The 27691-nt window shown below is 28.3% G+C and overlaps 3 protein-coding genes across 3 annotated transcripts; 1 reads left to right on the top strand and 2 right to left on the bottom strand.

The window, feature by feature from the left end:
• Positions 1–8110: 8110 nt before the first annotated feature.
• Positions 8111–10474, bottom strand: LOC133804399 (lysine-specific demethylase JMJ13-like). Its single transcript, XM_062242573.1, has 10 exons — positions 10456–10474; positions 10195–10368; positions 9963–10119; positions 9675–9888; positions 9542–9595; positions 9354–9433; positions 9005–9264; positions 8534–8923; positions 8268–8446; positions 8111–8185 (listed from the first exon to the last, which is right to left on the bottom strand). The coding sequence occupies exons 1-10, from the start codon at positions 10472–10474 to the stop codon at positions 8111–8113; spliced, it is 1602 nt and encodes a 533-aa protein (XP_062098557.1).
• A 7224-nt stretch (positions 10475–17698) lies between these two features.
• Positions 17699–21548, top strand: LOC133807248 (zinc transporter 4, chloroplastic-like). Its single transcript, XM_062245459.1, has 4 exons — positions 17699–18010; positions 18099–18156; positions 18233–18963; positions 20963–21548. Exons 1-4 carry the CDS (start codon positions 17996–17998, stop codon positions 21416–21418), a joined length of 1260 nt encoding a protein of 419 aa, XP_062101443.1. The 5' UTR covers positions 17699–17995; the 3' UTR covers positions 21419–21548.
• A 448-nt stretch (positions 21549–21996) lies between these two features.
• Positions 21997–23148, bottom strand: LOC133804396 (F-box protein CPR1-like). The gene has a single exon (XM_062242567.1). It carries the CDS (start codon positions 23146–23148, stop codon positions 21997–21999), a length of 1152 nt encoding a protein of 383 aa, XP_062098551.1.
• Between the last annotated feature and the right edge of the window lie 4543 nt (positions 23149–27691).

The following is a 27691-nucleotide window of genomic DNA, read 5'->3' as shown; positions in this document are numbered from 1 at the left end:
GACTCCCAAGGGTTAATAACACAGACTTGTGGACTAGGCAGATTTAACTGCTGAACCACGTAAAAAGATTCGGTTTTCATCTTCTTATTTCATTTCCTCTAATATATTCTTGTTTAATTGCTCTAATTTTTAAGTTGACAAAAAACGGCATCAACAAATTGCGATGGTGCCTTGAAACATGGTTATTAGGCCAAAAAATGATGCATATCGATGCATATGCGATGGTATCTTGAAAACATGGTTTTTAGGCAAAAAACGATGTCTAACTATGCATATGTGATGGTGCCTTCAAAACATGTGTTTCATACCAAAAACGATCCATACATGATGTCGTTGCAATGGTACCTTGAAAACATGATTTTTGGAAAGAAAAAAAATGATGCCTAATGATGCATATGCTATGTAGTTGAGATGGTGCCTTGAAACATGATTTTTAGCTCAAAACGATGTCCAATGATGCGTACATGATGGTGTCTTGAAAATATGATTTTTAGGCCAAAAACGATGTTTGGCGATGCATATGCGATGCAGTTGCGATGGTTTATTGAAAATATGATTTTTAGGCCAAAAAATGATGCTTAACTATGTCTAACAATGCATTTGCGATGCATTCATGAAATCTTGGTTTTTGGCCAAAAACAATTCGTTTGCAATGCTATGCGTTGAAATTTGACAAAACTTTGGAGATATATAAGTTTTCACTCAAATGTTTGTTTCAAGTGATTTTTCTTTTTAGTTTTGTTATTTTTTTTCGAGATCTACAAGTTCAAATCGCATAAAACTTTAGATTTTGAATGTACAACACACAATTTTGACGAGTCCTTCAAAGGTGGTGTTAATGGGGGGTAGGTGCTTCAATCCAAATGATGGTCGTGGGTAGAGATTTGAAGGAGAAAGGATAGACATAACGATTTTTGAGTGAGAAAAAGAGCTTCAATGGTGAAGTAGTGTTTTTGGTGGTGTCGTCATAGTTGAGAGGGAGAGTGTGAGAGACAGGTTGAGAGAGAGAGAAGAGTTAATGACATGGGCACTGTAGTAAAAAAAAAGGGTTTTTGGCGGTGAAAATACCCAATGTTTTTGCACTGTCCTACTTTTACACCCAATCTTTTTTTTAGCGGTGAAATTACACAAACCCATTAAAATTGTATCTATATTACTACCCACACATTAACACTGTAAAATGGTACTTACATGGCATTGACGTGCCCTGACATAAATGAGATGTCATTGCCACCTCATTGCCACATAATTATTTTTACTAAAAAATTTATTTAAAATTTAAAAAATAATTAAATTAAAATAAAATAAAATATATTTAATTTTTAATAAAAAATAGATAGAAATTTATAATTAAAATCAAATAAAAAATTTCTATTATCAAATCTAAAATTATTTTCTAACTAACAAAAAAAGCTAACCCTAAATCACTTTCTTCTCTTCTTATTCTTCCTCTTCTTGCACAATGAGAGGTCTTCTTCTTCTTCCATAGTCAAAGGTCGGAGGGGGAGCTTCGTCTGCGCAAGGGGCTGGGCTGCGCTGCGCTGGTTGACTACATCAGAGGTAGGTGTCGGGCCTGGCGAGGGACTGGGCTGCGCGAGTGGGCTTCTCTAGCTTGACTGCGTTGAAGGTTGGAGTCAGGGATGGAAAAGGGCTGGGGTGTCGGCGATGTGTTAGGGTGCCGACGAAGGGGGATTCAAAGGGGGCAGATCTGTGTTTGTATGGGTTTTTGGTTTTGTTTGTTTGGTGATCAAAGCAAAAAAGTGAAAGAAAAATCTAAAAATTAGATTTGAAAGAATGAATGTTCAATGTTTTGAATGAGAGATTGAAACTTTGGGTTGAATACATTGTGATGTTTTGATTTTTCTTTGTTTTGTTTTTTATTTTCATTTTTGAAGAAAAAATAAATTGTGTTTGGTTGGTGGGAAAGTAAGGGAAAATAAAAGAGCGTGGGAAAATTTTAAAGTTGTTTTATAAATTTTTATTTAATTGATAAATTATTTCAAAATTTTGTTTTATAATTAAATATATTTTATTTAATTTTAATTATTGAAATGTAATTTTAATTATTTTTTATTAAAAATAATTATGTGGCAATGCATCTCATTTATGTCAAATATCACGTAAGTACTATTTAATAGTGTTAATGTAAGGATATTAACGGATAAACATTTTTAGAGGGTTTGGATATTTTCACCGCTAAAAAAAATTAAGTGTGAAAATGGGTTACTACGAAAACATTGGATATTTTTGTGACAGTCAGAATCTCGTGATTCGTAAGGGAAAAGACCGGGTAAAGCTGTGCAATCCCACACCACCTGGGGAAGGTCAAGTGTGATTATTCTAAGACTGTGTAGGTATGAGACTACACAGTTGAAGGATGCTTAAATGAATTGATGGGTACTACCTATGCCAACAAGATGCATCTTCTTTTCGGTAGCCCATCACTTGAGAACTCTAAAGTTAAGTGTGCTTGACCTGGAGCAATCTGATGATGAGTGACCCACTGGGAAGTTTTTCCAAGAAATGTGCGAGTGAGAACAAAGCACGCTAGAAAAACTCGTGTTGATTTGTAAGACCAGTCGTCATTCCAGGAAACAGTCATAGTGACGTGGAGCGTTACAATTGTCGCTGCCAAAAACCCTAAAAAAATCATATTTTTGAAATGCCACGTAATTTTGTCATATTTTAAAATTAATATGTACTATCACGCATAAAGCATGAAATTTATCATTTAAAAAAAATCATATATTTAATAAGTAATTTAGCATTAAAGAGTAAAAGTAATATTTTTATTTATTTTTATTAAACATAAAAAAGGGCAAAACCCATTATCCCCGATACTGTGGACACACATGGGACTTTTCTGTCCATCTCTTGGTTAGTGTGTGGCCTTTGTCTTTTATGTTAATTCTATTTCACATTTTATTATTAATACAAAATATAATTATTCATAATTGAGGTTGAGAAAATTAGACAAAAATAATAATATTTTATAATCAACTTTGGACTTGTGATAATTGGAAAGAACTGTCTAGAATTGGAAAATGATGTAATCTTAACAAGCTTTGGTGGATAAGATACTATATATTTTGTAAATTATAATCTTTTCTACAAATACATTTTTTTTAATATTATGAATTTTACAATTTTAATTATTCAAGAGAATTACTTACTTTTGATGTAATCTTGAATGCCATGAGCAGTTAATTTATGGAAGATAATGATGTAAAAAAAATCACTCATTATTTTGGAGTTTTATATTAAAATTAATTATATAATTATTAAAATTTATAATCTTAACTTGTGACTATGAAAAGAAAATAAACTCTACATTATAATAAATTAAAAAATTTGTTGATCTCATCTTAAGAAATATGCATCCACATAGTTATTGTTGACCCTCGTTTTGGTCAATTGACACGGAATCAAATGCTTGATGTGACAGAAGGTATTGAAACAAGTCTAATGGAAAGAATAGTAAATGACACAAAGAAATTATAGCGGTTCGGCCCCAAAAATTGGTAATGACCTACGTCCACTTAAACTATTATTGATATTGAATCTCAAAAGAGTGATCAAAGAACTAGGGTTATTCGAGTTTCACCAACCTTAGAGGGATGAATAATACAATCAGAAGGTAATAATTCTAATTCTCTTGTAAAACATAAACTCAAATTAGTCAAAAAGAAGAAGCCCCCTTCTTTGAGCTATTCTCTTTATTTATAGGCTCAAGGAAGATTACATAAATTTGTTACCGATATTATTTCCTAATTAATCGGATACTCAGAAATTATGAGAGATAATCTCGGATATGATCATAATTGCATAAGATCTTCTCAAAATATTCGGAGTATACGACTAAGCTGGTCGTATATAAAGTCCAAATATTACGCCATGGGAATCTCCCTGGTCGATGGTCGAACAGAACCTCTGCCAGGTGTCAGCCACGTGTTAAAAATATCTGTCACGTCATCCACGCCTGTTCTTTGGATAACAGTTATAATTATTTTAATATTAAATAAATAAATATATATATACTATCTTATTGGTACTAAAATTTTAAGATGATATAAAATATTTATCTGAATTTGTTTATGATATATTTTTTTAGAGTTGCTAATCAAATATTTGAATTTGTGGATTTGTAATAAATGAGAAATATTTTGATTGAAACCAAAATATTACTAACTTTTCAATCATGTTTAGAACTTGCAAGTTTGATTCTTTCTTTTTGCACAACTTAACATGAATATTTTTTGTCATGTTAATTTACTATGTTATATATAAATATTATATATAATGTTTCAATTGAATTGGTTGAAAATTGCTCAAAAGCTATGTTATATGTAATGTATTATATATGTAGATTTTTCATTGAGAGAAAAATATTTAACTTCTTAGATGGCAATGTTATATAGATACACTATTTTATTTTATTTATCAATGAGTATACGTTAGATATTTGACATGTTTTATGAATTATTAATTAATTTAGAATTAAATGTGTATATTTATAAAATTTTATAAATATATTTATAATTAAGTTATAATCTCTTCATAATAATAAAAATAATTCGGTCCCAACATTATTACTATTGAGAGATTTATATTACTCAAAGAATATATAATTTGCATTTCTTTTTCCTTTCTTATATTTATCAAAATATCAATTGATGTTAGCTTTTTAGAATTACCAAAAATACCTAATGATTTTCTAAATCATACAAAACGTGGACATGGAGTTAGATTATAAATTGGGTAAATACTTATTTGATATATTTTATTTTATCAAAATATAAATTTTGTACCCTATCTTTATAATAATGATCATTTGACAATCTCTGTTTTCAATTCATATCAATTTGATACTCTTCGCTGGAATGTGGTCAACCCACATTTTAAATATGACTATATTGCCCATATTTTTAATGATTTATTTGATTTTTTTTTTGTTATTTTAAAATGTTTTTAAAATATTTTCTAAATTAATAAAACAAAAAAAATGTATACTTAAAACATTGAAATAATTTAAATTAAAAAAATTAAAAAAAATAAATCTAACCTCTAAACTTAAACCAAAAAATTAGAATCAACACCCTAAACTTAAAAGCCAAAAAACTAAATTCAAACAAAAATAGTTTAATTAAAACTTAAAAAAAATTATTAGGTTTTCATTTTACTTTAATTAATTTAAAAATATTGGTTTTAGTTTTTTTTTATTTATATTTGGAATTGAATATATTTATGTTTATTTAATTAATTATGATAGTTTTATTAAATATTTTTATTTTAAAATTAATTTATATTATTTTTTATTTAATAATTTACATTTAATTGATTATAAAATAATTTTTGTTTTATTAATTTAAAAAATATTTTTAAATCATTTTAAAATAACAATAACAAAATCAAATCAAATAAATCATTAAAAAGATGGACAATATGGTCATATTTGAAGTATGGGTTGACCACATTCCAACGGAGGGTACCAAATTAGTACGAATTGCAAACAAATGGTACCAAACGATCATTATTATAAATATATGGTACCAAATAAGTATTTACTCTTATAAATATGTATATTTCTAGAGGGAAAAATATGAAGTTATATTTGTACTCAAAAAATTATATGGGTAGGTAACCATTTGGTACCTGTGTTTTTGTAAATAATCATTTTTGTACTAGGTGTTTACAATAATGCTAATTTGATATCCTATATTTAAAAATTATACATATTTGGTACCCTAAGCTCGAGTAGGAGCTTGAACTTCTCTCAACGTACTTCGAGCACTACATCTCTCAATCACTAGTTTGGTGGTCGAGATTCGAGAAGGAGAGCATTGCCTATTGCCAAAGTTTAAGGCCCTGTTTGGTTGAATTTTTGCTTCTACATTTAGCTTTTCAGAAAATTCTTCCTGAGAAAGCTGCTAAAGCTAACTTCTGTTAAAAGAGTATTTTAAAGGTAAAAGCTGAAATTCAGTAGTTACCCAACTAGCAACAGAAGTATTTTTGGAGCTTCAGAAGCCCAAAAACAGCTTTCAAAAGCCCGGCCGACCAGGGGCTAATTTATCCCCATTCAACTAGCTAATAGTTATCCTGCTAATCTTCGAGATGATTTCAATCATGTCGACTTTTTTAAGCTACATTTTAGATATTTCAATACTTGCAACATCTTACACACTGGCCACTCTGAATAATTGAAGAAAAGTAAGATCTACACAAAAATTGAATGACTATACATGTTTTGAAAATCTATATGGACATAAATAAGTCATATATAGTATGCATGAGTATGAGAAATAATATGTAGGTGTAGGTCTTATCTTTAATGTTTATTCTCAAGAGATATTTTGCCTGTTTATGATTGGACAAGATTCTTATTTTGGCACTTGGCACTTGGCATTTGGCACTTGGCAATTGATATTTTCTAAAATAGTAAGAATTTGGCTGCATTATACAACCAACCAAATATATACAAGTCTTTCCACTAAAAGAGTTTTTTTAGTGAGTACATCTTTAAATCTCTAATCATTGGCTCTTACATTAAAAACACTATGTTTGGTAATGACGAAGAAAATAAAGCAAGATGGAAAGATGTAGAAAGAAAAGAAAATAAAAGAAAAGAATATTCTTTTATCCTAAGTTGTTTGGTAGAGGAGAAAACAAATGTTTGTTTGGTTGGTGGAAAGAAAAAGAAGTTTGAAGAGAGAAATAAAAAGGGTAAAAAGAACTAGTAGTTCCCACCAATATTGTTGACTCTCTAATTGGAGAGAAGGTTTTAATATGTATCTAAATTAAAATTACTTATTTTAATTTAAAATATTTTTTAATGAAATTATTAAATTGTAATTGTACCTCTATTTTGTTTGATAAACAAGAAAGAGATAAAATATCTTATATGTAAATTATTATTTTATTTATATAATTTAAATAATTATTAATGAGAATAATTTGATAATTTATTTCTATCCATTTTTATATTTTACCAAACACACTCATTTTAACTTTCTCTTTGTCAAGTTTTCTTTCCTCTTACTTTTCCACTATTTATACCAAACATATATAGTACCTTTCTCAATAAATAAGCTAACAAGACCAAGAATAAAAAACTATATTGATTATATAAAATATGTACTTTTATAAAAATTTGTGTAAAGATAGAATGATATTATAGATATATAAAGGTTGGGTGAAATAATTTTATTTTACATGTAAGTAACATAATATTAAATATATAAACAGGAGAGGTAAAATAAAATAAAAATTACATGTAAGAACTTGATTCTTGTTGACCTTTTTAAGGGCAACGAAATGATCATAATATCAATCAATTAACTAATTTTCTACATAACTTGCTCTTATACTACACGACCGACCCTAAAGAGTTTTGAGCCTTAAGAAAAATTGAAGATTAGGGATTCTTTATGTAAAATTTTCTAAAAGTTTATGATATTTTTGAAAGAAATTTTTAAAAAAATAGTCGTGGGACCCTAGTCGTGGATCTGGCTCGTCTTAGCCCAAAGTAAGCGTTGCACACATATATAGTTGAATCTTGAATACATAAATACCTTTCTCAATGAGGACCAAGAAAAAATGACATATTGATTATGTAGATGTGTACTTTTAGAATAAAAAATGTAATGATATAATATAAAAAAGAAAATTACATGTAAGAAGCATAATATTAAAAATATATAAATGAGATTAATAATATAACAGCTTATCTAATATATATATATATAAACGAGGAATCAAATAAAAAAATTATATGTAAAAACTAAAAAAAAAACATCTCTGGAGTAAAATAGTAAAAAAAAATTAAAGGTAAAACAAAATGTAAAAACTCAACTGAATTCTTGTTGACCTTTAAAATGGACATGAAATGATCATAAGGTTTGCTTACTGACTTGGACAAGTTTAGGTGAGTCCAGTCCAGACCAGAGAGATCAATTATTAAGTTCACAACATGAGATTTATTAAACTTAAATAACTAAATAATTCAGTTCCATTATTAAGAAGTAGCACCATAAATTAACATGTTTTCAATGACATTTTTCTTTGAAAAGTTATAAAAAAAAAAAAAAAGCAGACATCAACAGTGAAAATTTTGTTATTCATTTGAAGTAATCTTCAGAGTCCTCCCTCTAAGTTTTGATTTCCCTTTCAGTTTGAAATCAGTATAGTCCTGTGTCCAATTTCAGATCATTAATGTCCAAAATTTTGAACAAAATTAAAACATATTTGAGTTTTGGTTTTAAGAAACTTACCTTACTAGAAGCCCTAAACTCATGATTCTTCATTTCTTCTCGAATCTCCATCGATATTCGATCCTCTTGCTCGAATACTCGCGCAACATTCTCATATGTTGACATGTCATCTCTCAAAAAGAGAGCATTACATTGGTTCCCACAAGGACAATCAATCCAATCAGTTGCAGCATCCCAAACTTCAAATCTCAGCAATGAAAAATCAGATAAAAAAAGCCTAAACATGTATGCAAAGAGCTATAATCTTAAGAATCATTTTTTTGTACCATGACTAAGGCAAAGGGAATAAGAAGGGCAAGAGCTGCACATCAAGTATGCCAAGTAGCAATCGCGATAGCAGCGGCTGCATAACTTGGTGTCTTGAGCAGTTGACCAAACGCTGCTCGAAGATCTTCGCAAAATCCTACTCAAACGCCACAAATCTTGCTCGAGGAATCTAACAAGGCAAACGAATGAGAGCTTGATAGAGAAGTGAGAAGCCAAGTCTTGTTCTTTTTTCGGGGACAAATTATGTAAAAGCATTGCTTCTTTACAGAGAAGTTCCTCATAAGGAATGATAGGCGAAACTCTTAGAAGTGCATAACTTTGCCTAGCTTCTCCTCCAAATGGAAACCAATCGCCAATGGCGAAATTCACAGCCTCACCACAGTTAAAACCTGAGTTTTTTCACCATAAAAAAAGTAAAAATACATGTGAAAAAGTTAGAAAAAAGAAGTGTTCTGAGAGGATTTTCTTACCATGGCTAAAACCAGAATGGTATGCTTTAGGAAATGTTATGACAAACTCCCCTGGCTTCTGTATGGCCTTGTAAACAGGTACATTGTTTTGGAGCAGAACACTTGGGGGAAACATTGTTGTTTTCTCTGCAAGAAGTTTCGAAACACCAACTTCTTCGCCATTGTAAACATGATTGAGGACGGCGTTTTCAAATCGAGAAGCGAAATCAGCAGGCACTCCATACCAAGTTTTTGGTGCACCAGAGTGGTGATAGTTAATGCTGCAATGAAAAAAAAAAAGACTCAAAAGGGTGTTATAATATGTATAAATTGAAGTAAAAGTATTAGAAAATAAAACTGTTATTTTTACCTGTATAAGTAGTGATCTTCCACATGCCATGCGAACATACTATATAACATGCCAATGTATAGCATAGGATCTGTTATCCCCTGTTTTTTTTTTTGAACCATTTAAAAGATTAGAAAACAAAGTGTATAAGAATGTGAAAATAAAAATTAAAAAAAGGGATTTGTGCTTTTTTATTTTTTCTTTTTTACCGGAATAACTCGGTCAAGTAAACGCAGTGTAGAATTTGGAAGCCTTGAGAGATTCTGTGAACAAATAAATGCAGTGAGGACTTTTTATAACACTTTGGACAAAACGTTATGCAGTAAAAGTGTTATTATAAACCTTCAAATTCCACTTGCTTCTTCCAAGATTGTCATTAGGATCAGATGAAAAAGCACTTCCTTCAACATTGACTCCATACTCAACCGAACAACCCTTTCTTCCAACTAACATTTCATGCCAAAAATCTTGTTCTGAAGGAACAGAATCAGAAGACCGAAATCGCCGAACAAACACCTTGTCAGCCATACTCTCAAATTCTTTAAAAGAATATTTTCTGAAAATGAAACAAAAAACTTGATCAAATTCTCATCACTTTGATAATTTCATGATGTAAACATACCAAACTACCTTCCTCTCTTAAAGAAGGCGAACTTGTCATTCGGATCCCTCGAACCAATTCGAAGAGGTTGGACATTGGTTTCGAACTTGAACCCTTTCATCTCTTTTGAGAGTACAACATTGGCTGGAACACAAGCTTTTATAGGAGATACAATCTTGCAAATCCCTAAACTTTCGAAATATTTCGATTAGAGAGAGATCGAATTTCGGGTTTTGAAGATAACACATTGAACATACATACCATATTTTGAAGCATGAGGAGCAATGGTTTGGAGATAAAGCAATGGATCATCAAACTCCTCCACTGTTGGATGGTATATAGGACATTTTGGAATCTTTTCTATCCATTGTAGATCAAACTCGTTTAAAGTTCTTTTATTATTAGTATTCTTCTTCTTTGAGAAGACATGTTCATCTGTTAACATAACTAATCAAAAGTTCATTAAAAAACATTAAGATTAGGTATGATCTAATCAAGTTAAATTAGATGATAGATACTAACTTGTGGAGTGTGAAGCCATCGTTTTGGTTTGGAGAGGAACCAAGTCCTTATGATGGTTATGGTAATATCATATTTTTCAAATGTTTTTGTTTTAGTTTGTAAATTTATAAGAGAAGAGAAAAAAAAAAAAAAAGACACGAAACGTTACAAATCAAGTTTTAAAAAACTGTATAACTGCCAATATAACAGTGTTTTTTTTTCAGTGATATTTCAAATTTTATCCAAGAGTAAACTGCCTAATATATATAAATAAAATATTCTTTTTTGAAAAAATAAAATCCACTACAAAATACTTCAGACTTAGTCACAACTTTTTAGTGACAATAAAAATAATTTGTGACTAAATATATTTTTTAGTCATAATTTGTGACAAATAACATTTTAGTGACACCAAATTATTTGTGACAGAATTTAAATTTTTTTAATTTGTAATTGTTAAAAGTTCACAACTAAATGTTGTGACTAAAATACTTTTAGTCCCAATTAATAAATTATTATAACTAAAGTGTGTGACTAATTTATTTTTAGTTATTACCTTATTTTGTTGTCACTGATAGTTGTGACTAATTTTATTTTAAAAAATTATATAAATATATATAAAAATATTTTCAAATCAAATATCCATATTGTTATCCAGGTTTTTATGTTAAGTGGTTGGTTTTTGACATTTTTTTTTCAGGTAAAGTGACTGATATTCTATTTATTTATTTTATATATCATAACAAGTATTTTCTGATATCATTTTTTGTTGTTTTATATTGAGATAATGATTTAAATTTTAGGAAGGGAAATTTCACATAAATCCGCTGAACACGTTGAGAAGAATTGAGTTGTTTTTTTTTTAAAATAAGATGAAAATACTCTAAACAAGTACATGTCTTTTCAAACTATAATATCTCTTTTTACATAACATGAGATAATATGTTATCTTAAAATTGAAAAAATATTTAATAATTCAACATAATAAATAATAATGGTAATTAAATATGGGAATCGAAAAATATAGGTTGTATTTCCTAAAAATTTGGTGTTGTTTGGTAACTATTAAAAAAACAATTTTTTATTTAATTAAAAAAAAAATTTGATGATTAAACATAAAATAGTGTTTGGTAACTCTATTTTTATTTATTATTCTTTTAAATTTTAAACAAAATTTTGAAAATAGAAAATTTTTACTTTCAAATTTTTTTTAAATTATTTTCAACTTTTAGTTTTTTTTTCTTCTCTTCTTCAAATCACCACCTTATTTTATATTGTTAAACAAAACATAAAAATAAAAGTTATCAATCGCATTTATTATTTTTTATTTTTAAAAACAAAAAATAAAAATAGTTATCAAACATATTTTTATTTTTTAAAAATTAAAAACAAAAATAAAAATAATATTTCCATTTTGTGTTTAAAAAATTCAAAAACAAATTTTTTACCAAACACAACATTTGTTTATGAATTTTTTAAACACAAAATTGAAAATATTTTTTTTATTTTTGTTTTTTTATTTTTAAAAAGAAAAAATATGTTTGGTAACTATTTTGTTTTTTGTTTTTAAAAACAAAAAATAAGAAATGTGTTTGATAACTTTTATTTTTATTTTTTATTTAAAAATATAAAATGAGGTATTGATTTGAAGAATAGAAAAATAAAACGAAAAGTCGAAAACTGTTTAAAAAAATTTTGAAAGTGAAAAAATTATATTTTCAAAATTTAATAAATTTTAATTAAAATTTTTAAAAATAGTAAATAAAAATAAAGTTACCAAACACTATTTTATATTTAATTGTCAAAATTTTAATTAATTAAATAAAAAACTATATTTTTAAATGTTATCAAACAGCACCATAAAGTTTGCTTTTATTTTGAAAAATAACATAAGGTTACAAAAAAGAAATTGTGACAAACACACATAAGAAGTAAACATGGAGTGACATGTAGTCTTACCATATTTTTTTAAAATGAATATTATATATATATATATATATATATAAACATGGGATAATCTGTAACTTACTTGTAACCTTACTTTATTTTTCAAAATAAGTAAAAATACCATAAATATATAATTTAATACCAAAATTCCCAAATAATAGTCAATTTTTTCTATCTATTCTACTAAACAATTAAAGGGACATTTTATTCTCCTCCCCCCATTTCTTATTCTCCCTTTTTAATCACTTGTTTTTCTCTTTAATGATTGCTACTCTCCAGTCTCCATATCTTTTACAATTTTGGAAAGAATTTCAAGGAAAACAAACCCTTTTGAAGACTATTTTTTTTTTTACAAATTATATGGAGTGCCGGTAGATGTCATTTAAATTTGAGCCAATTTAAAAAAAAATTAATTTTGTACCCAATATTTATTTGATACTATCAATTATTCCCTTTAGACATTGAATGATATATTTTTAATCAATGGTACTATGAGAAATATCATTATAATAATATATAAAATTTAATCGAATTTATTTAATGACCAATTTTAGTTAACTAATCCTAAAAATTGATACTTATCAAGTAATCCCTTTTTTTTCTATTGTTTTCTTTATTTATTTATGGGTTTATACTTTTTTTGGACTCTGTGTTTTGTCCCATTACCTCTTTGGATCTTGTGTTTTAACAAATTACTTTTTAGACCTTATGTTTTGTAAAATGATTAAAATGGAACCCTAAACCCGATTTTGGTCAATGTTTTTTCAACTAAAATCACAAATAATTTACCAAACTAACAATTCAGAACAAAAATAAAATCATTCTGCTTAAAAACTGTATTGTTATATTCAATTTTTTCTTCATCAAAATTGAGTTTAGGGTTCTATTTTAACTATTTTACAAAACATAGGGTCCAAAAAGTAATTTGTCAAAATACAAGGTCCAAACAGATAATGTGACAAAACACATTGCCTAAAAAGATATAAACTCTTTATTTATTAACTAGTGGAGTGTGAGAAAGAACAAAAAGGTTCCTAGAAATTACATTAGGTATAAATATGGTCCCAAAAGCATGCATTGAAAACATTAATAGTAATGAAGTAGTCAATTTAAGCACATGCATTTTAGTACTTTCTTTTCGGCTCCAAAGATCTTTTAATGTAGAATGAGATGGAACGCACATGATCATGTGATATGGCCTTAAAAATCTCAACCACCTCACAACTTTGTCACCCAAAAACCTAATAATATAAATAGTATTGGGCTTTTGATTTGGACTTATTTCAATGGCATCTTATCATTTATCATTGGATTAGGGTTTTTGGGGCCTTTGGAAACCTTCAAAAGTACTTCAAATTGACATGGAAATACACCAAAAATGTTGCAATATAATAATATGAATAAATTGAAAATTTGGGTTTTCCATCATAAATTAAAAAAAAAAAAAGTATAATACCATTAATATTTTTATACAAAAATTTAAAAGTTTTTTTGCATAAAAAAATAGATCTTTTGAGAAAATGACTTATATTTTAAAATTATTTTGCACTTTGATTTAGTTTTGATAATATTTTGTAAAATGACATCCGACACTCCAGACAATTGGTCGAAATTTTTAGATAGTCGGTCAAAATTTTAGGCACATGTCATTTTGCATAAAATTATCAAAACTAGGTCAAAATAGAAAAAGACTTGTCATCTACATCAATTATAATTTATTCAACCATCAATTTTTTTTTTTTTGTTAGTTTCATCGTTGTCTCACAGATTGATGAGAGTGATAGCTTCAATATATGAATCATAATTAAGCAGGTAATTAAGAAATTGATAGTTTCACTATAATTAAATTGACTCAACTTGCACAAATTGTCACATTACTATTTTCGTTTGGCTACAAATAGTCACATCTCAATATAATAAATATGAATAAATTTCAAAAGTAGTTTTTCCAAGTATCAACTTTTTCCAACTAGTTGAGAATTCAATCATTCATTACATAGAAACTTTTTCCAAGTATCAACTAAGTATAGAGAAGAATATAATCATTAACTTAGACTTTGTCTTGTGGTTTCGATTGTAAAAGGATGATATCATTATTATGAGCAAGAGGTTTTTGAAAATGGTCACATAAAGTTGGTAGTGGCAAACATAATTCATTTTTATTAATTATTATTATATAAAATTAGCCCATTTGGTGTATATATATATATATATATATATAGATCAGAAATAATAATAAAAAAAAAAAGTCTAAGGTTGGAACTTTAGATTTTCATCTTATATTTTCTCACCCTCACAATTGAGCTACATTAATTATAATAAAAAATATAATAACATATTCTTTATTTAAATAAATAAATAATAACCCTCTGCTTTAAGACATGAAACATGCCTTATAAATTTTGATAAATTAAAAAAATTAATAAATTTTTGAAGTCAAAATTAATAAAGTTTGATGAATTAATAAATTTCTTAAACAAAAGTATTTCATTAAAAAAAAACTTAATTAAAGGAGTGTTGGAGAGTAGCTTACGCAAAAACGCATAATAAATAGAGTAATGATATGTACACTTAAAATATGCACTAAAATATTATACATACTGATATATTAGTTTAATTTAATTATTCAACCATATTTATCAAAACTGAAACTCACTATTTTAAAAAGTAATACCATATCACTGTCTGTAATATTTGAATATTCCGGTGCACATTTCGGTACTCTATTAAATACCCTTTAACTCAACACATTACTTTGTATTTTTCTAATAATTGGAATAAGTACTTTGAATTAATAAAGAAAGAGAAGATTCTTTTAGAGTAGTTTAATGACTAGATTTTTCTTATTTTACTCCACCTTTTGGGTCGGCATTAGATTAGGATTTTTTTAAATCAAATAGAAAAGTACATGACTTTCTTTTAGAAACAATCTCACTTTTACATAACTTTATTTGTGAACCATTCTTTTATATTTTTAAAAATTAAGAGAGTGATTCCTCCACCACTAGATAATTTGACATAATAGACCCTTAAAACAATGAAGTAGCAAGTAAGAGCAATATTATTTTTTTTCTTCTTATATTCATGTATTATTGTGATTTCATTTTATGCTTTTATCCATTAATTGCACCAATGCCATTAAAAAAATAATATTTGACAAATTATTTACATGTTTTTATATTTTACTAATTGATATTTTTGTTTTATAAAAAATCACCAATTAACTTGGTAAACAAACTTAAACATAAAACTATTAGTTAAAGAAAAAACTAATCAATATTGCCATACTATTAAACAAAAAAAACTACTAAATCCTTTGATATAAATTCTAAAAAGGTTTATAAAAAATATACTATTTGACTTTTAAGCTAAATATCATATATATTTTTTAATTCTAGAAAAGTTTAAACAACTCTTGGTTTTTCAATTAAAAAAATTATAGTTGACCAATAACAAATTTAGGGTATTATTGTGAACTATATTAATAAATTAAAAAAATCAAATATTAATTTACAATTTTATAATTTGATAATATTGTTTTTAAACTAAATTGATCAATTAGTTATTTTTGTATAGACGAAACAAACATATGCACGTTTGCTTGGTTCTATTTTAAAAAATTATTAATTATTTTTATTAATTTTTTATGATTGTCTTGTAAATTTTAATTAAACAAATAATATTAAACTTATTAAAAGAAAAATAAAACCATAGCATCGCCTTTTTTTATTAAAAAATAATAAATGATATTTGCGGCGAAAGTACTCAAGTTATACAAAATATTGCACTCAAGTATCAAAGTTATTTTTTTACGGCAAAAATATTCAAGTTCAACTTTTACTTGCACTGTTAGTACCCCCTGCTACGATCAAACGAGAAAGTTAACGGCAGGTACTAATAGTGCAAGTAAAAGTTGAATTCGGGTATTTTTGCCTAAAAAAAAACTTGAGTATGACACTCATATAATTGAGAACAGTTTGATCATGCTGATCAAATTTTATTGATCAAATTTAAGTACATATTACCAAATATGTACGATTTCAAATTACAGGGTATCAGATGTACATTATTGAAAACATAGAGTACCAAGTATGTATTTCGATAAAACACATGGTACTGAGCATTTACTCTTTTGAATATAAATAATAATTTTTTTAATAAAAATTAAGATTATGTATTATATATTATTATAATGATAATATTTTATAACATTTGAATTTATATAGAAGAGATATACATTTCAATAAAACAAATTACATTCTTGAAAAAAAATTCTTCACAAAAAGTAGCAAGTACATTTCAAATTTTCATCCTATTGAACCCTATTTATACTTACTAATATGTATTTATTATGCTAATCTAAATCCAAAAAAATCAATAAATTAAATACAAATATAATAAGAAAATTTATAATAATAATTATCTATTACTATATCCATTCATATCTCTTCTATATAAAAACTGTGTAAATAACTTATTTTTTTAAATTTTAATAGTTTGTTTGGTTAATTTTAACTAAATATTTAACGGAATATATTTTTAAAACTAATAGATATTTATTAATTATATTAATATAAATGCAAATTCAAATGTTATAAAATATTATAATTATAATATATAATACAAGACTAAATATTTAATAATTATATTAATATAAATTCAAATTTTATACAATATTATTATTATAATAATATTTAATACAAAATATTTAATACTTATATTAATGTAGACTTAAATATTATAAAATATTATTATAACAATAATATATAATAAATAATTTTAATTTTAATTTTTATTAAAAAAAATATCATTTATATTTAAAAGTGTTATTATATTATATATATTTAAAAATCATAAACAATATTTTGTTTTAAATTTTCTTTTAATATGTTTATATCATTATTTTATATATAATACTATTTATTTATTTAAAATTTATATGACAATAATATAAATTTAATAAAAATAATTAATAAATTCTATAAATAAAACTAAAAAATTTGTAATGAAGATTACTTGTATCTATTATTATAATATTTATAGGCATATCTAAGATTAAACATACCTCAAATTTACCAAAATTACAAAAATATTAAAAAAAAAGAACTTTAGAAAAGTTATTATTATTTTTGTTGGAAAAAAAATTATAATTAATGTAAATTTCTCCACCCAAAATGCCATGCTCAACTTTTTAATGAAACTTTACATAAAAAATAATAATGTCCAAAGAGAATAGTACAAAATAAAAAATGTTTTTTTTCAAAGAAAAAATAATAATAAAAATATGGTTTACCAAAAACAAAAAAAAAGTCCAATAGGAGAAAAGGGAAAAAGGAATTGAAAAAATGGAGTTGAAGTGTCGACACTATTAGTCTCATCTGCAATGAAAAAGTAGTGACTGTAGCTTCCACCTTCGTTGGGCAAACCTCTGTTTCGTCAAACTATGTCGACACTCTCTTCTCATAACCCCTCTTCTCCTTTCAAAATCGAACCTTTCTTCCACTCTGGTTGGGCTCCATGAATGACGTGCTCTGCTTTTATATCCGATTCCTAACGCTTTTCCTATTCTTCGCATAAATATATCGAATCCCAATTTCCCAATTGCCATTTTGATATGTTATTCCTCGAGGTTCGCTTCTCGAGATGAATTTCTCTCTTTAAAAATTCAATCTTTTCTTTCTTTTTCTCCATTAACGTTGTTGTTCTTGTTTAATCAGGAGCTTTGGCAGTTTCTCTGCCTCGGTGGATTCGTCGACAACACTCGCATCTCCGCAGGTGAGAAATTTTTTCCAACTTTGGTTGATTTTGTAGCGAAATACGATGATTCTGAGACGTGGGTGTTTGTTTTCAGGGACCTTTTGGCAGACGATATCGAATTCCATGACGAACGTGAGTTGCCAAAGCATCGACTCGAATATCTGCCGAGACGAATCGGCCGCGCTCGGACTCAAACTCATCGCCATAGCTTCGATCCTCATTGCCGGAGTGGGTGGAATCGCCATTCCCCTGATTGGAAAACACCGCCGTTTGCTTCGTACCGATGGAAGCCTCTTCGTCGCGGCCAAAGCATTCGCCGCCGGTGTGATTCTCTCCACTGGTTTCGTCCACATGTTATCGGGCGGGTCGGAGGCTCTATCGAATCCCTGCTTACCCAAATTCCCTTGGGCCAAGTTCCCCTTCTGTGGATTCTTCGCCATGATGGCTGCGTTGCTGACCCTTTTAGTCGACTTCGTCGGGACCCAGTATTACGAGCGGAAACAGGGCAAGGCTCGGCCTAGCAGCGAAGAACAGGCTCGGGTCGGGTCGGAAGATTCGGACGGAGCAGAATCGGGTATTGTCCCGGTTCAGAGCAAGGAGTGGAACGGTAAAGTGTTTGGGGAAGAAGAAGGTGGCGGTATGCATATAGTGGGAATGCATGCCCATGCGGCTCACCACAGGCACAGCCATGGTCAGGAGCAGGGCGCATGTGACGGCCATGCCCATGGCCAAGACGCGCACGGGCACGGGCATGGGCACGGGCATTCGCATGGGTTCGGAAGTGGAGATGAGGAAGGTGGGGTTCGACACGTCGTCGTTTCACAGGTAAATTAATATTATTATTTATGTCTTAATCTTCTTCTGTTCATGGCCATTAATCATGGCTTCCCCTTACCGAGTAAGATGCATTACTGGTTTTGATTTGAGTTTGAGTCTTTTGACAGAGACGTATGTGAAATAAGTATTAAAAATGAACGTGGCTTTGGAGTGGGGTGAGGTGAGGTGAGGTGAGGTGAGGTGGGGCCTTTAAATTTTCTATCTTTTTTGTGATGAAAGTGGATTCTACTGATCCATGGTCAATAAGCTCTGCTATGTGGACCCTTTTGGAGTTTTAGGCTAAGGGATCCATCCATGGTGTGGTGTCCTTGAACCCCATTATGACTACCAATTTGGTTGTTTTTTTTCTATTGGTTGTTTTTTTTCTTTTGGGTCACGGATTAGAAAGCATCCACATTGAAATAGGAAAGTTCCACTCTTGCTTGTAATTTAAGCTAAGTGGATCCAACTCTAATCCCTTGAGCTTACTACTTTCTTTCTTTAAGAGGAAAATGAGTGATTCAATACAAGAAGGATGACCTCACACACAATGAAAAGATATGGTGATAGAATATGCACAAAGTGTACTCTTTCTTCCTAGACCTCTCTATTGGGTCAGGGGTTCGAATTCGAATCCCCCCGATCCCCATTGAAGTAGGAAAGTTCCCCCTGCCCTGCTTGCTTACGATTTTGGGGACTATATCGTGTGGATAGGAACTCGTGATTTAACATTTAGGGGTGTTTGTTACGAGTTTTGGTTTTGTGGGAGTAGAGTTAGAGGTGCTTTAGAAACAGGATACGCTAAAATCAAGATAAAAAATGAGACTCACTCAGTAACACAAATCCCTAATCTATCCAAAATAAATTTACCAAACATAGTATAGATTTGATATTCTCATTCCCACCAAACCAAATCTCTTATACCAAACACCCCGATCCAACTCAGGGCTCTGGGATTGCAAGTGGTATTGAGATTGCTTAAAAGACCGAAATAGTATGGGGATAGAATGTTCACCAAGTGAACAACTTTTTCCCGAAAGGAAAAACAAAACAAACAAAAAAAACCATTTTTGGTAGTTTGGGGCCAGGAAGTGTGTTCAGAAATCTAGTGTTTCGTGTTTGCCTTACATCAGTTATTGAAAATTTGACACAATTATGTTGGTGTTGGAAAGCTTGACTTTTAAGAAACCAAACAAATTCTCAAACAAGCTACTGCTTGTGTGTTATTTACGTTTCATTGTTGACTTTATGGCTGTCATATCTATCCATATGTTATTTCCTTGACATTTATTATTTTTGGAAGTTTGAGTTGAGCCATAAATGTTCAATCGGTACTGTTCATCTTTGATTCATGAGACATGAAATACTTCTGTTCTGTTGAGTTGTGTTTTGCTAGAACTTAAATAACTGCAGAACAGTCTTGAAACCGAAAACATTCACCAATTTATGGGCTCAGTGAAATTGATACTTACCACTGCAGTAATTTTCAGAGTTGTCATGTGAAATTGTACTTCCACACAAGTTTGGCAAAATAGACTTTTTTTAATATCAATTTGCAAGACTGCTTTTTTTTAGATAATTCTTTGCAAAATAGGCTTCTAAATATACCAAACACCTCGTTTGGAAGGTTATTTTACAAAGAATTGTCAAAAAAATGTCATCTTTCCAAGTGATGTAAAAGATAGTTTATTTACACCAATTACTCTGTTTGGATTTGGAATCGATTAAGTTGAAAATTAGCAAGTTTAATGACTTCTTGACTAAAATTATTTTCTAAATATTTTTAGTTTAGTTCTACTCATTTTTATCCCAAACAATTCTAAAAATACCCTTGACCGCATGGTTCTCTTCTAAAACAGTATCCACAGATTATAGGGGTATAATACGCATATTGATTGAAATAGTGGGTATTTTACTAAAGCTTAAAAATTGTAGATAAAAAAGAAAGGTCTTACCTAAAAGTGGCTGGATCTAATATTCACAGAAAATATTTCTTTACCTAATGCAGGTGTTGGAACTTGGGATTGTATCACATTCAGTTATAATAGGTCTATCACTTGGAGTTTCACAGAGTCCCTGTACCATAAGACCCTTAATCGCAGCGTTATCGTTCCATCAGTTCTTCGAAGGATTCGCGCTCGGTGGCTGCATTTCTCAAGCTCAGTTTAAGACGCTTTCAACCACAATCATGGCTTGTTTCTTTGCCATTACAACTCCTATGGGGATCGGCATAGGTATCGCCATTGCCTCCTTCTACAACCCACACAGTACTGGAGCGCTGGTAACCGAAGGTATCTTGGATTCATTGTCCGCCGGAATTCTGGTGTACATGGCTCTGGTGGACCTCATTGCAGCTGATTTCTTAAGCAAGAGAATGAGCTGCAATTTTAGGCTACAAGTAGTCTCTTATTTTATGCTTTTTCTTGGTGCTGGTTTAATGTCTTTACTTGCAATTTGGGCTTAATTTTTAGGTAGTTTTTTTTTTTTTTTTTTAATTAGTGTTTTTCATTTTTCAATTATATATGGGGAAATTCTTTGTACTTGCCTGCTCGGCTAATTCAAAGAATAGAGATCAGATCACAACACCACAAAAATTTCCATGTTTGATATGTAAATTGTGAGAATGAAAGAATACTCTTAAAGCAAGAAAAACATTTCCTAAAATTTATGTAAATACATAGATTGATCCTTGAAACGAAACACAAATATATATATATGGCCAAATAAATAAATATTGAGAATGAACTCATCAGATTAGTCAAAAAGAAGACCAGAATTAAATTGAAATACTCATATGTATCAATACTCTAATAATACTTATAATCAAATGCAACTTAAACCAAATCAATATACTAATAAGACAGCAGCTTTTCCCATGAAATCACATAATTAAAAACTCTCTAATAAGAAGAGAATAAACACAAAACACAAGGGCTCCACCAATTCTTAAATAAATAAATAAACTTGGCTAAATTAATATAATGAAGTCTTCTTAAGAAAATGACCTAAGACTTACAAGGCTAATTAATAATCTCCCTTTATTTAAAAGAGAGTTTCAACATAATCAGTCACAATACTGTTAAGTCTATGCTGATAATTAAGACTGACTGCGTGAACGGAGCTCTTCTCCAAATGATACCAAAACAAAAGAACTCTACCAACACTGATGAACAGATCGCCATCATTCCCAAAATTAACCAAAAGATTTAAAAAAGGACGATAGTTACCACACAAACTTTCTAAGTTGATTGTGTGTCGTTTCGTCCAAGAATCAAAGACCCCATACTCCTTCATCACCCATATCTCTGCCACAAGATTTAACTCATCCCAAGTAATAAAACCAAGACACTCACAAAGCTTATTTATATTTTCAACTTGTGACACTCTCACCACATCTTTAGGTGTATTAATCAACTCGAACTCCTCTTTGTGTAGATCAAAAGCAACTATTCCAAACGAATAGCCCTCATCACGATCATTATTATAACCACTACCATAGAACAACATCCAATGAACACGATTATTCACCACAATAGAGCACTTGCTATTCGAACGAGTTCTATTGATGGTTGAACAAGATGAAAATATATTATTCACCATTGATGATTTTTTCTCAATCACATAACCAATATCCGATGGTAATGTGCCAAAATTGTAAACTTCGACTCTATTATCTTCTTTGAAGAGACCATCATGCTTGCAGTCGTTATCAGAAATTACTTTCACAACTTTGAAACAATTACTTACCGAGTCGAAGCCAAATCCGAGTCTGAAATTTTCCAACCTTCCTCGACCAAAATTCTTAACCTTTCCAAAATTCTTAACCTTTCTGATTGCAGGGTTCCATAGGTAGAAGAATTTGTCGATATAATCTGTTAAGCATAGTACTCCTTTGTCACAACCTTCTATGACCAACGACGAATAGTTTATCTTTTTGGGTAAGAAGTAAGTAATATCATGAGAGCTTGTTGAAGAAGCACTACTACTAGCCCAAAATTGATCACCTCGGACAAAAAGGGTTGACCTTATTCTTTGATTATCCGAGTGCATTTTCTTGAAAGTGAAATCTCTTATCAAAGAGTTCCACTTTTTGCACACGCGTTTCGAATTCTTTAAAGATCTACAATCTAGTAGTAATAATATCATTTCAATAAGGTGAATAGGAATATAGGATATGTAACATACTTTCTCCATTTTGATTTGTATTCTAAAGAAGAAAGTGACGAGTAGGAGTGGGCGAGGAAGAGAAGAAAGGATGTAAAGAAATTATAATTTGATTAAATAGAAAGTAACCAAACTTAAATATCTTTTTTTAAAAATATCTTTTTTATTTATTTATTTAGGGCCAAACTTGGCGACCAAGTAAATCATTTTTTTTATAATTTAAATTTAAATTATAGGGTTTTTATAATTTAAATTGCCATTTTTAGTTTTCTTAATTTTTTTTATTTATCAATTTTCTTCTGATTTTTTATTTTAAAATTATTATAATCGAAGCAAAAGGATGCATAATATCTTTATATAAAAAAATAGGTGTATTAATTTAACTGTTTTTTTAACATTTTTTTTTGGTAAATATGTATCCAAACAAATGGTACGGGTGGTTTGGTGGAGAAATAATGAGATTAAATAGAATATTAAATAAAATATTAAAAATGAGAATGTGATTGTTTGGAAATTTAGAAACGGTTGTGCATGGAATTGTTAAGTTAGATTCTTTTTTAAAAAATATCTTTTTTAGTTATTTATTTAGACCCGAAACTTGGGACCAACTCAATCTATTTTTTTATAATTTAAATTTAAATTATAGGGGTTTTTATAAGGGAAATTTACAAAAATGTACTAAAAGTTAAAAAAATATGAAAAATACGGTATATTACAAAAATACGGAATTTCTGGATAAAAACACGGTGTGGCAAAAGTGTAAATACGGAGTGACTTTTAAATCTTAAATAAAAGCAGTAAAATATAATGTTTGTGATCAAAGTTTACAAACTTGTAAATATCTATTACAAAATTGTAAATATCTTTTACGTGTTTGTAAATAATATTTACAAAAATTAGTTTTAGAATTATTTTGTATATAAAACTTACGAACAAAATCGTAACTAATTTTTTATTTTTGTAACAATAGTTTACAAATTTAGTTTCATAACTAGGAAAGATATTTTTGTAACTAACATTTACGAAAATAATTTATAGTTAAGAAATCGTAACCAAAATTTACATAAAAATATTATAATTTTCCATATGTTACAATATTGTACCAAAAAATTACAGTTCACATCAAATTTATATTATACAACTTAAAAATATAAATTTAAGATATTCATTATTTATAAAACACTTTATTATATATATATTTATATAAAAATACAGTTAGAGAGTAGTGAATTACAATAATTTTATATATAAGTTTTACATTTTTGTAACAACAGTTTGCAAAACTAATTTCATAATCAAAAAGTTTATTTTTGTAACTAACATTTACATAAATATTTATAAATTTATTTAACATGATTGTTACAAAAATTTACAAAATTATTTTTTTAACTTTAAAATATATTTTTACAACAAAGCTTAAATTTTGACTAGATTAAGATTTTAGTTTAACATTGAGTGTTGAGATTTGACTAGCTATGATTTTCAAAACAATATAATATTTTTTATCACTATCTCTCCTACTACTATTAATATATGTTACAAAAATTTATGAATATATATATAATAAAATTGAAAGATCATTTATATCAATTTAAATAAAAATAGGACTGTAAACAAATTAAATATAAAAAGTAATATTAATGGAGAGAAAAAAAAAAGTGAAAAATGACATATTTAATTAGAAATTTAATGTACGATACTAAGACAATAAAATAAAAAAGTAAAAAATAGTTGATATTAGGGAAAACCCCAACCTCTCCTGGGCTGAGAGAAGATAGTTCCTCCGACCCAGGTCAATGGATTAGTTAGACTAATGGATGTGTGTCAGCAGAATTTTTGGTTATTGGCAAATAAGGGTATACCATACAGTATTTTAGTCTAGGGAAGATATAGTAATCATCGTATTTTAATAATTAATTTACATTACTGTATAAATCAATTTTTTTTTTCAATTACCGTAGGGAATGTAATTTTCCCTTTTTATAATTTAAATTGCCATTTTTAGTTTTCTTAATTTTTTTTATTTATCAATTTTCTTCTGATTTTTTATTTTAAAATTATTATAATCGAAGCAAAAGGATGCATAATATCTTTATATAAAAAAATAGGTGTATTAATTTAACTGTTTTTTTAACATTATTTTTTTTGGGTAAATATGTAACCAAACAAATGTTAGGGGTGGTTTGATGGGGAAATAATGAGATTAAATAGAATATTAAATAATCAGATTAAATAGAATATTGAAAATGAGAATATGATTGTTTGGAAATTTAGAAACGGTTGTGCATGGGAATGTTAAGTTAGATTCTTTTTTAAAAAATATCTTTTTATTTATTTATTTTGGTATCAAGTCAATCCATTTTTTTATAATTTAAATTTAAATTATAGGGGTTTTTATAATTTAAATAAAGAAAATGACCTATAAATCTAAAGACTTACAATGCTAATTAATAATCTCTTTGTTTCAACTAAATTAGTCCCAATACTATTAACTCGATTCCAACAATTAAATTCTAGTCACAATACCATTAACTCCATTCCAACAATTAAATTCATCTAGGCGAACGATGCTCTTCTTCGAATGATATTTAAAAGAGAGTTTCAACTTAATTAGTCATAACCCCATTAACTCCATTCCAACAATTAAACTCGAAAATGATGTTCTTCTCTAAATGATACCAAAACACAACGAACACAATACAGGGCACATTTTTTTTCTTCCAAAACAAATAATATAATATGTTAAAAAATTAAAACTACACTTCTTAAAACTATAAAAGTTTAAAAAGAAATATTTTTTATAAGCTAAAGCTGAATTATAGATGAAAATTAGAGAAACTTTAATTCTAAAAACAATATCGGACTTTGTAATTCTTTTTATTTTAGTGCGGGTAACATGTTTATATGTAATTAAATATTAGCTATAATTATTTATTTTAAAGAAAACAATTGGTTGGATGACAAATGTGACTTTCATTCTCTTTAAAGAACTCAGATTTGAATTAGTTGGGTCACAATGATTTGTTTACTATTTTTTTTTCAACTGGTGTCTAGGCCCGAACTAGTCATTAGCTGGGTCCGCCCCTGCTCCTTTGTCGCAACATTCTATGACCAACATAGAATCGTTTATCTCTTTGGATAAGAAGTATTATTATGAGAGCATATTGAAGAAGCACTACTCATCGAGCCAAAAATTTATCATCTTGGACTAAAAGGGTTGACCTTTTTCTTTGATTATCAGTGCTTATTGAAACTGAAACTCTTATCAAAGAGTGAAATTAATTAATGATCTAGAGTCTAAACGTAATAGTATCATTTCAATAAGATGAATAGGAATATAGGATATGTAACATACTTTCTCCATTTTTTATTTGCATTCTAAAGAAGAAAGTGATAAGGATTGGAGGAAGAGAATGAAAGGAAAGAAATTATAGAAAGTATAATTTAATTAAATAGATACTTCAAAATATTATAAGGAAAGTAAAGTACATTACCGCCAAACTTAAATATCTTTCTTAAAAAATATTTTTTTTATTTATTTAGGCCCAAACTTGGAGACCATAGGTTATTATAATTTAAATTGCTATTTTTCGTTTTCTTAATTTTTTTTATTTCTCAATTTTCTTCTATTTTTTATTTTATAATTATTATAATTGAAGCAAAAGAATGCATAATATCTTTATATAAAAAATAGGTGTATTAATGAAACTCACACCTCTTTTTATAAATGCATTATAACAATTATGAATAATAAGAGAATATATTTTTATTCATACTTTTGAGTGCATTACAATGTTAATAAAAAACTAGAGCTATTAAGTAAAGTGGAAGAATAACTAATGAATACGCAACTATAATATTCATGAGCATTTCATTAGTATAATACTCATAGAATAATGCAAAGTACAAGCAAACAATCACTAAAGTTATGAGGAATAAAGAGAAATTCACTATTAGATGATGAATTTTATCTAGAAGGGTAAGAGATGAAGAAGTTGTTGCAAGTAAATGGTTGAAAGAACAAGTATTTATAGGATAGAACTAGCCGTTATGACCGTTGGTGAATAGTCATCCAACCATTGAAAACAGTAATCTAACAGTTGGGGATAAGTTGTATTCTATTGTGGGATTTTAACAATTCTAAGTTGTTGAAGTAACTAACACATGAGAATAATAAATTTATGAATGTTAGAGAAACTTTTTCAGAAAAGTTTGAGTAAAAAATGTTGAACTAAGTAATATAAAAAGATTGGGATGTATTGGGATGTTTTCATTTTTTTGGTTACTATTTATTGAGTACTATTCATAGTGGGTCCCACAGTAGGATCCACATGGGTCTCATAGCGAACTGTACCCCATGGGTTCCACATGTTGATGCAGTAGTGATACAGTGATGACTTCAGCAAATTACTATACTTTGAATATTTTAGTATTCCACTATATTTGATATTTTAAAATATTTTGAATATTTTTGCTTACTATGAAGTCTTCTTATGTTTGAATATATTTAAAAGAACATTGAAAATAATCTCCACAAAACTAAAATAATAAGTTTCTCTACAAGAAAATGACC

Source organism: Humulus lupulus, chromosome X, assembly GCF_963169125.1.
Source record: "Humulus lupulus chromosome X, drHumLupu1.1, whole genome shotgun sequence".
NCBI classification, from domain to species: Eukaryota; Viridiplantae; Streptophyta; class Magnoliopsida; order Rosales; family Cannabaceae; genus Humulus; species Humulus lupulus.
The sequence above is the reverse complement of the archived record's forward strand: the minus strand, read 5'-3'. Positions and strand labels throughout refer to the sequence as shown.

Coding starts and splice junctions, on each gene's coding strand:
- LOC133804399 (XM_062242573.1), bottom strand. Junction 8,924..9,004: donor CCATTCTGGTTTTAGCCATG/GTAAGAAAATCC, acceptor GAAAAAACTCAG/GTTTTAACTGTGGTGAGGCT. Junction 8,186..8,267: donor AGTTTAGGGCTTCTAGTAAG/GTAAGTTTCTTA, acceptor AATTGGACACAG/GACTATACTGATTTCAAACT.
- LOC133804396 (XM_062242567.1), bottom strand. CDS start 23,148: ATGGAGAAAGTATGTTACATATCCTATATTCCTATTCACCTTATTGAA.
- LOC133807248 (XM_062245459.1), top strand. Junction 18,157..18,232: donor CAACACTCGCATCTCCGCAG/GTGAGAAATTTT, acceptor GTTTGTTTTCAG/GGACCTTTTGGCAGACGATA. Junction 18,964..20,962: donor GACACGTCGTCGTTTCACAG/GTAAATTAATAT, acceptor TACCTAATGCAG/GTGTTGGAACTTGGGATTGT.